Below are 14196 nucleotides of genomic sequence, written 5' to 3'. Positions count from 1 at the left end.
TTCAAAGGTTTAAATTTTTTCAGATGCTAAAAATTTAACAATAGATATTTTCTATTAAACATAATATACTAGAGTAGTCGATTTATTTATAAGTAATTAAACGTAATTGGGTTATAAACAGTCCAGACAGTTTGCGAGATCAATACCAACCACTTATTATGTTAGAAATGTGATATGTCCTTTATACCGAGTTGTAACTGAAACCTTTCCACCTAAAACCCATAGAGCGTACTAATCGTATCCAGTGCCAACATGGAATTATCCGAACGAACTTTGTTATTAGACCATACGGCATCAACTAAAAATTGCCACAATAAACTGTCTGTGATTTTTGCAATAGTTTGCATTGTTGATGTTTTTGGGGTCTTTCCGGTCACAACATTACCAAAAGCAATCATCGATTGTGGTAAGTGTTTGTTTAGTGTTTCGAGTCAAATCAAATCGTTTTTAAGGTATTTACGGCGGAATAATATTATGCATTGTATGTTCCATTCAAATTTACACAGCGATTTTATTGGGCAAAAGTTGGATAATCGCAGAAAAAATAGACGTGTCAGTTGAAACCAAGAACAGATATCCGTATTCAGCATTAGCTGAAATCACCTACGGCACCACTTTCTCAAATTTTGTCTCATTTCTTGTAAATGTCACCATTTTTGGGGGCGGAATACCCAATTTAATCGTTGGTAAGTACTAAATTTTGTCTGAAATACTTCAAAGGGACAAGTCTATTTGTTTCTATAGCTTCTCAAAATATCGAACTTTTGGGCTTGAGACTAAGTAGTGACACGTTTGAAGTCTCATTTTGTTACTGGATTATTATAATTGGAATGATTTTGTGCCCAGTTTTGTGGCTAGGGAGTCCCAAAGATATGAAGTAGTATAACTTGTCAGTGCTTGAAGAAAGTGTTAAATTGTTAATTTTTAGATTACTTTGCACCATTTCTGTGGCTAACGTTGTTATAGTTTTTCTTCTCGTGACTGAATGCCTGATTTTCAGTAGTCGAACACCGACTACGACTGATGATAGTTTCCAAACAGAGCAGTCTTTCTGGGAATTAATGTTTATCTGTTACGGGATTATATCGTTTCAATTTGATATCCACCCAAGTATATTGACAATTCAAGTGGATATGAGGGAAAAATCCAAACTCAATAGTGCCGTACTTGGCGGTTTTGCTAGTGAGATGAAAGGATATATTTTTGCTATAAAAATTACACTTTGCTTTTAGTTTCTTTAGGGATGTTTTCTATTGTTACCGCTCTCGCCGCAAGTAAGTACGGCTTATCAGTTAAACCAAGTCTTTTAGAGACCCTTCCAACAACAATTCCTTTACATTTTGCTGCCCTTTTTGTCGCACTTCAACTTTGTTTATCTTCAGCAGTTAGTAACAGTGCCCTTTATCAATATATGGAGGACTGTATGAGCATTTCACCAGGCAAAAAATCACTTTTATTGTGACAGTATGAAAATAAATCAATTTACAGCGTTCAATCATCGTCGTTGCGTTTTGAGAACAACATTAACATTTTTAGCTGTCTTGATAGCCGAATCTGTGCCTCGCTTTGACCTTGTTATGTCACTTATCGGAGGGACTTTAACTGGCCCATTGATTTTCATATTTCCTCCTTTATTTTACTTGAAAATGTTATCAATGGAAAATAAGCAAATGAAGCAAATGGCAATGGAGACTTTCACTAGTGTAGTGTACAGTCGTAATGAAGAAGAAAAAATTTTGACAAATACCGATGAGTGTCAGTTCGAAATAACTAAAAGTATTTTAGGTGCAAAACTTGATATTGTTTGTTGTGTAACAATTATAACTTTAAGTGCTGTCTGCACTGTAATTACGACTTACGTGAACATAAGGAATGCCATTGCTTTTGTCAATTTTACGCAACCCTGTATTTTTAACGTTTCATCATCGTTGATAAGTTTGTAATAAAAATAATAAACAATTCTTTTTCTAAAAGTTTTATTTATAAACGTTGCTACAACTCGAATTCCTGTTATAAATTATTATAAATAAGTGCGTTTGTAAAGATGATTGAAAAGTACATTTTTCTCAGTCCGTACCTAATTAAAATATCACTCTGGAATACATTAGAAATCAAACAAGAAAAACCCTCCAAAACTGGGCGAAGTCGGCCTTTGGGGGAATAATACTTTATTCACAGTGTGTAGCACACCATTTGTAGCTAAATTATCACAGCTTGTAACAACAGCCCGTCCAATCCTTATTTGATGACTTCCAGTCCTACCAACTTGATGGTGCTGTCTGGTCATAGTAGGGACCAAAGTATTGAAACCCCACGATTGTGGCCCCACTCCCGAACAACATAAAACTTCCGTTAAAATGTGGTTTTTCAACACCGTTGTGGCCTTCTCCTTGTCCTCTTTGAGTGTCTTCAAATCGGCTTCGTCGATTGCAGCGAGAGTCTCGTCAGTGGGTGCCAAGAAGGTGATTGAACGATTGTTTTCCTGCAGGATTTTCTCAACTTCCGTTCCTTTGATTATTCCACTCAAAGTGCTATATTTCGAATCGGCGTTAATCAGGTCAAGAATGGTTTGGGTTGGAGGTAGAAGGACCTTGCTGACTTCATGGATCACCGAGCCGCACGATTTTTCGTCGAAACCGACGATTCTAGCGCAGTTAATGGTCCCTCGGTTTATAACGTTACTAAACAACGGCAACTAGAAACAAAAAACATGAAGCTATCAAATATAAATAGGTATTATAGGTAATGATTTTTTTCCGCAATTTTGTTGAAAGAAACTAAAAAACACCAAACAAGTTCTCAGTTCATTTTTAGTGCCATTTATTTATTATTCTAACATTGTAGAAAAACAAATAGACCTAAGGTGCGATAAACCAATTTACTTACCGTTGAATACAAATTGAGTCGAAGTTCCTTATCATGGTCGTTTGTTTTTAAGAGGGCATTATTGTTCATATCGCAGGATTGTAACTGTCCTTGAAGAGTGTGATACAGAATCAAATCCCTCAATTTCTCTTTATCTCCCTTGATCTCGTTTAACAATTTGACGACTTTGGGGTCATCAAAAGCCTCATTTGATGGAGCAAAAACTGTAGCATTGTTCAAATTATCGATATCTTCAACAAAACCGGCTTGTTCGATCAATTCCCTGAATTTGGTCAAATTCTCATTCTTCAAAGCTGCATTGATATGGAGGGCTGAATCAGGGATTAAAACAGTATCAATCAAATGGATAACACCATTAATAGCCATGATGTCAGTTTCGATCAGTTTGGCCTTCTCCTCCAGAATAAGCTGGTCATCGGATGTCCTCTCCAAGTTGAGAATTTCGCCTTCGATATTATGTGTGGTAGCATTGCCCATAATGGCCGCAGAACACACAGTGTGAGCTGTAACGTGGTGCTTGAGAATGCTAACAGCGCAAGCATCTCCTCGGAGCAACTTTTGCTTAGCTGCAGGCTCAAGTTTGTTAAAGGCTTCATCGGTTGGCGCGAAAATCGTATAATGGCCATTCACTCGCAAATTTTTGAAAGAATCGGTGCTTTCAAGTACTTTTCGGAAGTTGGACAGTTTCTTGTGTTCTTTAATGATATCTTCAATGGTTTGTGTGGCCGGTGTGGCAACTCCATCGATTAGATATGCGATTCCGTTACTAGCGAGATTGTTCGGCTTTGTGATTTTTGCGCAATTGACCGTGACCATCTTCTCGTGATTCTGAGTCGGATACGTGTTGATCCTGATCGAGCTGTTTTTATTTTCGCTGAAATTGCAACGGTCGAAGCAAATGTGATGAGAGAAAAAGCATTTATTCCCTACCTGTAAATTATGTCTTCATTGGAATTGTCCGTTAGGTCGATGAAACCGGCAACGGCATGACTGAGGACGAGATCGTTGTTCGAGAGAGCGTTCTTTGCGTCACCTCGCAAGTCCACGTTATTCTGCAATTTGCAAAATTCACACCAACTCTGAGATTATAAAACCATTTGCTTACCAGTTCTAGCATTTTCTCGTTGAACTCGTTGAGAGCCGTGTCAGTGGGCACAAAGATCGTGTAGTTGCCATTTTTGAAAGTCTCCTCCAGGCCGGTGCTTTGAATCAAATTGCGGAAGACTTTGGCGTCCAAATCATTGATGGTCTCTAGGAGAGGTTTCAATTCGAGTTGTTTTTCACATCCTGAGCCCCCTTTCGTACGCACAAAACCATAACAACACTTGTAACGGACCGTGAAGGTTTTCACGACACCATGATTGTTAATTCTACAAAGACTTAAACGTGGTGTGCTTAATTACTTTAAATTTACTTACTTTGTAACACATTCGTATTTGTTAGCCGATTGACGGCAGTTGGACAAGCTGATGGCTGTTGAGAAAAAGTTGGGGACTTTTTCGGTTTCACTTTCGGTTTCGTTCTTTTTCGATTCGAGAGGGTCTTCCTCCTCTTCGTCATCATCGGCTGATTCTTCACGTTCGATACACACGTTAGGACTGAAATTCGAAACAGACCGTAAATAATCGATTGTGTGGCACTATTAAACCATGAAATCATTAATTATGGTCATTTTCCTGTTTGACTTAGTGACAGGAAAGATCCAAGTCAACGAGAAACAAGAAAAAGTCCGTTTGAGGTCACCTCTTTTTCGTTTTTGCTCTTGATGAACTTTCTAGAGTGTTCTAACTGTAGTGTGATAAACGCAAACAATAACAGAACGGATAACTCATTTAAAATTAACTCGATCAAAATAAATTGGCTTCTAGAAGAGGAACTATTTATACAATCAATCCCAGCAAAGGACGTTTTAATAGTGCGATTTAATTTCCTGTGTGTAATTAATTGGCAAAATTCAATGCAAAAGGAATAGAAAAAAAAATGCATGATTTTAAACATTCACTCCCTTTTGCAAAAAAACAGGATTTAAGGAAAAACATCGCCAAATACCTAAACCAAATCTGTATCTACCAACCCATGAAAATAGTGTCCTTGCCGTAGTAAAATTTACATTTAAAAATAATAATTTTAATCAAGGATACGTAGAATTAATACTTACAAAGCATTTTGATGCACCGTTTTCGCACCTCGAACGCTAATTTTTTTTGCAACTAGACAATCACCATCATTAGGTTCAGCGACCTCTCCTCATTAACTTAATCCACATATATTAAGCCGATCGCAACCTACTTTTCGTTTATTATTATATTTTTATGAGCAAGCAATTAAATAGTTCAAAATTTCTGTTTTGTAGAAAGTAGAAACTCAATAATAATTGCACACTCGAAAAATAATCAAGACTTTCCAAAAATTGACCCACAAACTTACCCTTTCCACCACGGCTTCAAGTCAGAGACCGAACCGAAGAAACCCCCAAGTCCAAAAAGACCACCCCCAACAGGTGAGTGAGCTCCGCCTCCGAACGAGGAAAAGCCGAAGTCGGCCTCCGGAAAGGTTGGGAGTTGAGGACTTCCGACGGCATCGATGTCCACAACACCACCGGGAATAACAGAAGGGTTGTAGGAGGAGGAGGGTTTTTGGGGTTTTGGCTTGAGAACGGGCTTCTCCTCGGTGCCAGAAGTGGCAGGGTCCTGGTAATTGGGACTCAGTTGCTCACGGTCTCGTTCGGTGATTTCCTCAACTTCTCTTTCGCGAGGAAATAAATTGTGGCGACTGTGCCAGTTCCATGACTCGGAGAAAGGGTCAACAAAATGAAATTCGCTGCAAAAGATAATATTATTGTGGGATTGAAGAGGTATTAACATTGATAACTGTTAAAAAACTTTTGGCTCGGTGAATCACCATTAAAATTCAAAACGGAATTACTTAGGTCTACGAAAGGATTTTCGTGTGTATAATGTTGTTTTTAAGGTCGCAAATTAAATGTATGTATATACATACTACCATAGACATAGTTATGAATATCTTTTTGCTGATTATGTTCTTAAAATACCAATAACTATCTTTGTTATAATATAGTTACGGGTGTTAAATTAAATGAAAAAAATATTAACACTGTAAACGTAAACCAATGGTGTTTATGGCACTATTTGCTTAAATACCGTTGCCTATACGTAATATTTTACATGCTACGTTACCGCAAGTACGGTAATTATGGAATTTTACTGTTGTTTGTAGATGGAAGTTAGAAAATAATGATTTTTAGCTTCGACATTGTGTGAAAATGTCTTTTGAAATATCTTTCCAAGATAATACCTACTCGCAATCTTGACCACCAAGAGGCTTACCTTGAGGCATCGCACCCACATTTAAAAAAAAACTATGTAGACAATATTTATTGTGGAAAGTTTGCAAAACACTCATGCTGTCAAAACCAAAATAATGGCAGGACTTTGTGGTCAAGGTTAAAAAAGGCATAAACCGTTGGAATCCTTAAAATTATGCTTCCACGTCTCTAAGTCTTGGTTATATAAGAATTACCATAAAGCCAATCTTTAGGTTCATTAAAATTAAGAAAGTGTCGCTCAAATAGTATAAACAATCGTTTAATCCTATCTGTTCACAACATTAAAATAACTTTCCGCATTGTTTACTTCTATATTATGCGTTCGGTCTGGCGTTTTTTGTTTCCTTACATATGGGGTTTAAAAAAAAATTAGCCTTTGCTTTGTCTTTTCTTTTTTTATAAATAACACTTCAGATAAATTACGTACAAAATTTGGCAAATAATAAGTATAATGTTCAATTTAAAAAAAATTTAACTGGGCCAAAGCTAAAGTGAAAACTCTGTTGGCATCTTATTTCCTACTGCAAAATTAATTTTTAACAATTTTAGTTAAGTATAATTTTAAATGGCAAAATACTTTAAAACTAACAATCGATCAGTGGAACCAATTAAATTTTCGCAATTTTACTACAAAAATACGTAATGCACAGGATGTAGTAAAGTTGTAAATTCTCAAAGCGTTTGTTGAACAAATTGATAGATATCTCTTCAACAATCTTTGTGTTATTTGCATTTTCACTAAGACTTGAACCAAATATAATAGCCAGTCTTATAAAAATAAAAAATAGCTTCAGGCTAACAATATTGATGTGTATCAAAGTCCAGGTGAATAACACACTGTTTATTATATGTTTTTTTTATTCCATAGTGTAAATGACCCACGTTGCGGTTACCAACAATTTTCATAATTCATAAGAATATTTTTTTTACATTATTTCAAAATTTCGTCTTCAGACAAGCAATTTATTCACCTGAAAACATCATTCCATAATAATGTCATTGAAGCAAATTTGATTATTTCGAAACAATTTCATAAAACTGATCTAGACCTTCAAATGAGACTAATTATACATTTAGTGATAGTTGAAATTAAAGATATCAATCGGCGCATTAATTAATTCAAATTAAAAGTAACCTATAAAATATCTCACGAGCAAATATTAGCGAACTTCCCATACCATAAAACAGGTCATCTTCAAGAAATCTTACATCACAACAAAAGAAAAAAAAACAAAGCTTTCAAAATCCTTTCAAATCCATGTCATAGCTATAAACCTTTTTACCATATCCGGACGCTTATCTCAAATCGGATTTTAACATTAAATTTGCGTAAATCACAACTCAGCCAATACTATTATAAGAGCAAAAAACATTGCAAATTTGCAAAAGTAGTTTCAAGGTTAGCGCCAAAAATCGATCCAAAAATTAAAAACTTCCGCCGTTTCCTATTCAAGCTATTGGAAAGGCGATTTGAGACAAAAAAAACAATGTTGTTAATTGATGTAATTAGAAACAAAAACTAATTAATTGTTTTACCACAAAAAATTGATTTTTTTTTTCAAAAAACAACTCAACTTACTTGAATCGCTGGCAACAAACGTAGGAGATGAAGATGCTCAAGACTAATGCTTTCTTCAGCATCGTGACAAGTCGTTGTGAAATCACTCTTGCAACACAATTTTCTTGCTAAATCCACTCTGCGTTATTTTACAATTGACTGGAGTGTTTCTTCGGCATGGTGCTGTATATAAACGTTGTCGTAGGTGCTGGTGGGGAGTGGGTGCTCATCAACAGGACCAATGATAACGACCGTTAGGTCAACTTTGTTTCATTTTATTTATCTTCATCTGTACCAGAGAAAAGCATTACTGGATTGGTGAGATGGGTCCATGGATAGTGGAACGATGAAAGTCGACCATCTTCCTATTCATACGCGTTCTAAGAATAGAGAAATGTCCAGCAACATAGATAAAATAAATTTACATTCTGGAATTTTCCCTGATAGATGGATGGATGGTCAGCTAGTGGTTCTTTGGAACCGCTAGTTATTCCAACAGTCGTTAACATGTGTAATTAAGAAGAAAAAGAACAAACCATTATTTTTCTTTCAGTTTAAATTACAGTTTTGCGTGGAAATGCCGATAAACACAATTATTATAATTGAGGCGCATAAACGTTTCCATTCGTTATACATCTTCCTCTTTAAAAACCCTATCCGAGTTAATTCGCACGATTAGATAATGGGCAGATTTAGTCCAGAAAAATCTATTACAGTCTTGTTTATTTCTGTCTTCAAAGATTTGTTACACAACTTTCTAGAACGATAGAAAGTTATCAATCATATTATAGAAATAAACATGTGGCACAAAATAAAAAGTGTTGGATCTCTATGGAAAAATCGAGGGAAAAACACGGGATGAGATTTTATAGTAGGTACAACAAGGAAGAGTTTATTTGTTAAATATCAAATATCGCTTAAAAGGTCAGAGATTGTAAATTAATATTTTTTAATTTCATATGATTCACATTTAAAGTAAAAATAATATCTATTTGATTATAGTGATAGTAGGTAATGCTCAAGAAAACGTTCCACTTGCATTAATAATAATATCTAACAAACCCACTTGTAAAAAATAAATTTTCACCTTATGTTTGTGCTTTCGGACTTTAATTCTGAAATAGCCTCGAAATGACTTTAGTACGTCACAAAATAATACGCATTTTATTTCAATCCAGTTGTAAATATCTTTTTTGTATAAACAAGTGCAGGAAATTACAACAGTTAATTTGGTTTGATTATCACCTCGAGTGCTTCAGGCCAAATTTAGGTAGAGGTTTTTATGCTAAAAATTAACAGATACTACTATTAAATTTAGCAATGAGAGGCAAGTGGGGAATCCTGTATTTAATTAGGAGATAATTAGAAATACTATGGCGCCCTTTTTGTTTTAATTAATGCTCGATTTAAATTCCTTTGGTGATGTTTAGGCGGCTATCTAAAAAAATGTAGAACAAATATGAATATTGTGATAATTAAATTATCGCTTAAACTACGTGTGATCTGAACATATTTTCTGCAAGATAACATCAATATCGGTGGAATAATAATTCACAATTAACATGACACGTACTATCTATAGACCTATACTTACTTACCTACCATTGTTAATAATAATTATTGTTGTTTTATGGAAATTGTGTCTTTAGTCGTTCTAACAATAAAAAACGGAATTAATAGGAGAACAAGAAAAATTTACGATGTTATCGTTTTAAATGAATAATAAAAAAGGTCACGAATCATTTAACATTTTGAATTAGGAAAAAAATAAAATTTTGCCATTTGACACGGGGTTTTTTCAAGAAAATGGTCAATATTACATAATTCTTATTATTTACATATTATCTAATAATCAAGTTAAAATGCTTTTTTTAAATCCCAAAACTGGTTCCAGTCATGGTTTTGCAAAATATGTGATTGGAAAAAAAGATCGCGAAGTAAACTAAGACACAGTACTATTTTTTGACACTCTGTTTCTGTAATATGTGTGAACGGTTATTTTTTGTAGTTGGATTTTTTAACAATTCAAAATTTCAATAAGCAATCCATTTGCGGTGTGCTGTTTTTTTACGAGCTTACTTATTCAAATATCTGTCTGCTTCTTGCTGAATTCATCAGTATGATAGGTTTATATAATTATATTCAGATGTAATCACAGAAACGGAATTACTTTTTGCAGTCATAGCCTCTGATGATTCAAAGAGTGTAATTGGGTTTTGGATTGTTTTAACTTTGCTTTGTAGAGATAACAATCTAGATGAGTTAATTAATTTCATGGAAATGATTCATTGAAGTAAACTGATGTAAAGTGCAAATTAGTCAACTTGCAAACACAAACATATTCAACTTTTTACACTTGATGGATATTAGTTAGCCTTTGTTGTAAATAGTAAAAGAAATTTAGCAAGAGTAAAAAAAGAATGTAATTATGAAATGACACATTTCATAATTCCAAAACCAAAATTGTCGTCTATGAAGAAAAAATAAATAACAATATATTCATAAACAAAACTTTCAATTTAAAATTTATAAAAAGGAAAGTGTAAACACATGGGATGAATCATAATAAATTCATATGGAGTTTACTCAACTGCAAATTACTTATTGTTGATTATTTGATAGTCTCTATAGACAGAAGCAGAATATGATGTGTTATCTAAATTAGGTTTTTTTTAAATAAATTGATTAACGACTTAACAAAACAGAATATTATAATCATATTTATCAAAGAACATATCATAAATGTTAATTTTTCAAAAATGAATCATCATTATTTCATTGTCCTTGGCCTTGGAGAATCACGAAGAACGTATATCTACATAAAAGATTGGTCAACTGTTGGAGCAGGAAAACCACATGTCTAGTTTGTGCTATTTTAGTTTCATGTTGTTAAAAACGAAAATTTCATACATAACTATTATTAATTAAGATTGGTCAACTTTTAAGTCGGCAAATTGTTGTCCCAAAATTTTCATAACATCGCCATGTTTCAAGTCAGGCGTTTTCACAGTTGCATAATTTTCTTTAACAAACAATGCAAATCCTGACGGCTTCTTAGGTGTGGCAGGGATCGATTTTGTTTCACCTTTTTTACTAATCTTATTAATTAAAACCTCAAACTTTCCATAGCAATAGCCACAACGTTTCGTTTCTGTATTTAAAGACTTTGTGTGCCGCCCAATACTAAAAAATCATCAAAATTACTAAAACTTGAGTCAAGTAACACCAACAAATACAAACCTGTATCCACAACCGGTGCATTTATAAGTATATTTAGTATTAATGACGTATTCGTGGCATCTTTTAATTGGCGGAAGTTCGGGAAAAGTTTTCATTGCACGCGAAGCCCTAGCAAAACAGTTTTGTATAAAAAACTATTTACTGATTTAAACTTATGTATACAACGACTGATTTGAATTGTAACATACCAGGATTTCCAAAACGGACCATGTCCATCGGTTACTTGATTAACAATCCACGTAGCCGCATGGCACATTTCGTGTATCAAAGTATCTCGCAATCTGTCAGCCCTGTCTAGTACTTTACTAGATAAAACTATAGTAGCGTGTCTTTCGACAACACCCGTCCTTTTGGTAATTTTTCTACAACGACAATATCCAGCTGTGCCTCTCAACTTTTCGCTCCATTCGATTCTTGTATCTTCTGAAATGGAATTGTCAAAAACTTGTTCATTATACAAATGAAATAGTTTTTCAGTCAGTTTGTCTCTCTGTTGTTTAAAATTATTTCTAAAAATTAGGGCAGTCATATCACAATTTGTAGCTGGAACACATCCTACAATTTCCCAATTAAAAACGATTCAAACAATTATTAATATGAATTATTACCAGACAGTGACGCTAAAAAGCTACAAGTGCCAAGAAAATTTTCATTATTCTCTTTTAGCAATTGCGTTTTTTTGATTGGTGATTTTGTTGGTACAACACAATCAGATTCAGATGATTCATCATCAAAATTTAATTTCACGTGAGGCATTTTATTTTCATCCTCTGAATCTGTGTCAGAGTCACAAAGTTTTTTAATAGTTTCCATCAAAGGCGATTCTAAAGCTTGTCTAAATCGTGCTCTTTGTAAATCTTTTAATAAGTTTGATTCCTTTCTTTCATCTAGTAAATTCGAAAATTTATTTTCTCGTCTACAAACTTCCAAATTTAATAAACAGAAGAAACTAACAACTAAAAAATACCTTTCAGTGTTTGGAACCGCTTTAGTAATTTTCAATTTGTTTTTTTTTAATTTGGGCTCTGATGAAGGCAGAATATCTTCTCTTTTATCTCTCCAACTGTTACCATATAAACTGTCTAACAACTTCTCATACTCCTCACAATCGGAAGCACCTATAATTAATATTATGACTTGATTTAAAAAAATATTGGGCAACTTGACAGGAAATTAAGTTTTGTTTAGTTTGCACATATTGAAAAAAGAAAAACTAAAAGCACTCTTTTCGAAATAATTCTCATGGCGTTACAAGATGGATTTATTAAAATAAATTTCGGCAGTAACTTATACGCTAAATGCTAATTATTTATAAAAGCACTTCTCTTTCAAATATTTACCATGAACTATTACATTTTATAATACTTTGTGATTCCAAACAATGAAAATTCGCAATTTTTTGTAAAAGATTTGATGAAAAGCAAGGTTTTTTTTAATGAATACATGTTGATCACCAAAATATTTTTACCCATATTTTCGGCTTTCTCTCTTCCTGGGCTTGTATTGTGACTTTTATTTGTATCTAACTGTGAGGATCCAATCTGGGTGTCATTTTTTCCATTGCGTTGTGAGTTTTTGTTGTTATCAGCAACACAATTTTTATTTTTAAGCCTTGAAGTAAAACTTTCATTCAAATAGAGAGAATCATTCAAAATCATATTTTTAAATACATTTTCCAGGCTCTGATTTTCACTTTTCAAACTGTTATTCACCGTCAAATCATTTTCCTGATTAATATTTTTTTTCCTAAACAACTCATCAAAACGTAAATTAGATTCTAACATCGTTGAACTCGCAGCATCATTTATATTGCTTTTTTTAAAGCCGGGATTATCATTTCCAATCATTGAAGATATTTCGCTGAAACCAGAGACGTTGTGCTTAGCTTTATTAACATCTTCAACCCAAAGCTCAATACTATTGTATTTTCCTTTTGACATTCTTTCATTACTTTGTCCTGGCATGTGTCTTTTATTGCAATCTTTTTCAGGTACAGTTTTAACCGGTGTTTTTTCAATTATAAAAGAATTATCACTGTCCGATATTACAATAGGTGTCTCGTTCAAAACCTTTTCTTCAAAAGAGCAACTGCTACTAGACTCTATTTCAATTATCAAATCATGTTTTATTGATTGTTTTACGTGGCGTGCATTTTGCGATTTTCTAAAGTATTTCCTTAAAGCCAATTTAGTTGGACCTACAAACACTCTTACCAGTTGTCGGAATGATAACTTTGTGCAGTACTTACGTGCTTGTAAAGATGTTTGCTTCTTGCATGGAGGTACGAGATTACTGTTTATAATTGATTTATTAACTTTAGGGGACATTGTACTTAACAGCTCGAAAGATCCGTTCATAGTAGGGTAAAAATTTGTAGATTGAAAAATACGGTAAAAAGTATAAAAAAACAATATTTTAAAATATAAGACAGTGACAGTTAACGACAGATTGTTGACGGATACGCGCATGCGATGATGTTTCTGACTTCCAAATCCATCGAATGTTTGTAAAACTGATTTCTTAAATACTTATTTTTTGTATTATAAAACAGATATTTAGTCGGCAAATAATTGTAGAAAAAATTTACAAACAACTTGGACAGTCAGGTATCTACTTGGTGGGAGATACGCCCGTGAAATTTACGAGCTAGCACCACAAAACTTACAGTCGACCAGACAATCGCTGCGACCTTGGATCTTGCACTTTATACTGCAAGCGATCAAAAAATCCTCCTATCAAATAGGCGTATTACTTGAGAACGTGTATTCGGTATCGTAGTCTGGTGTCATGTTTATTAGTTCAGCATGGTTCAGCCTGCTGTCAAAATTTAAACTGAAATTTAAACTAAAAGTCGTAGAGCAATGCGGTTTGTTCCATTGAATTCAGCGGCTCATTTTCTGTATTATACCAACTTTTCACGAGATTTAAAATTTTCAAATTTTTTGCTAAAATTTCCTGAGTAATAATACACTTAACTTCAAAGAGGTGAAAAAAAATTTTTTTTTTAAACTCACTCCAGTAAATTTTTATGGACTTCTACATGTCTTAACAACCCACAAAAGTTGTTAAAAGTCCACAAAAAGTCCATATGTTCGATTTTTAGAAGTTTGATTTTTCAATTTTCGTCGCAGTTTTTGTCGATTTTGGGTACCCGGAATTTTTGTCA

At 33.8% G+C, this 14196-nt stretch overlaps 3 protein-coding genes across 4 annotated transcripts; 1 reads left to right on the top strand and 2 right to left on the bottom strand.

Annotated features, from left to right (window-relative positions):
• The first annotated feature begins 27 nt into the window (after positions 1–27).
• mah (mahogany) lies at positions 28–1973 on the top strand. Of its 2 annotated transcripts, XM_008202027.3 has the most exons (6): positions 28–406; positions 453–686; positions 745–877; positions 929–1182; positions 1233–1439; positions 1489–1973. In XM_008202027.3, exons 1-6 carry the CDS (start codon positions 253–255, stop codon positions 1941–1943), a joined length of 1437 nt encoding a protein of 478 aa, XP_008200249.1. In that variant the 5' UTR covers positions 28–252; the 3' UTR covers positions 1944–1973. The 2 variants fall into 2 exon arrangements, with proteins under 2 accessions (XP_008200249.1, XP_015840151.1); XM_015984665.2 differs by having other exon boundaries at positions 1233–1598.
• mfas (midline fasciclin) lies at positions 1960–7982 on the bottom strand. Its single transcript, XM_966407.4, has 7 exons — positions 7812–7982; positions 5314–5706; positions 4305–4484; positions 3992–4256; positions 3817–3938; positions 2887–3760; positions 1960–2695 (listed from the first exon to the last, which is right to left on the bottom strand). Exons 1-7 carry the CDS (start codon positions 7871–7873, stop codon positions 2105–2107), a joined length of 2487 nt encoding a protein of 828 aa, XP_971500.1. The 5' UTR covers positions 7874–7982; the 3' UTR covers positions 1960–2104.
• Positions 7983–10651: 2669 nt separating this feature from the next.
• On the bottom strand, positions 10652–13516 carry LOC103314877 (germ cell nuclear acidic protein). The gene is made up of 7 exons (XM_008202037.3): positions 13279–13516; positions 12499–13227; positions 11998–12148; positions 11639–11946; positions 11219–11585; positions 11031–11138; positions 10652–10973 (listed from the first exon to the last, which is right to left on the bottom strand). The coding sequence occupies exons 1-7, from the start codon at positions 13496–13498 to the stop codon at positions 10715–10717; spliced, it is 2142 nt and encodes a 713-aa protein (XP_008200259.1). The 5' UTR covers positions 13499–13516; the 3' UTR covers positions 10652–10714.
• Between the last annotated feature and the right edge of the window lie 680 nt (positions 13517–14196).

Source organism: Tribolium castaneum, chromosome 5 (genome assembly GCF_031307605.1).
Source record: "Tribolium castaneum strain GA2 chromosome 5, icTriCast1.1, whole genome shotgun sequence".
Lineage (NCBI taxonomy): Eukaryota > Metazoa > Arthropoda > Insecta > Coleoptera > Tenebrionidae > Tribolium > Tribolium castaneum.
The sequence above is the reverse complement of the archived record's forward strand: the minus strand, read 5'-3'. Positions and strand labels throughout refer to the sequence as shown.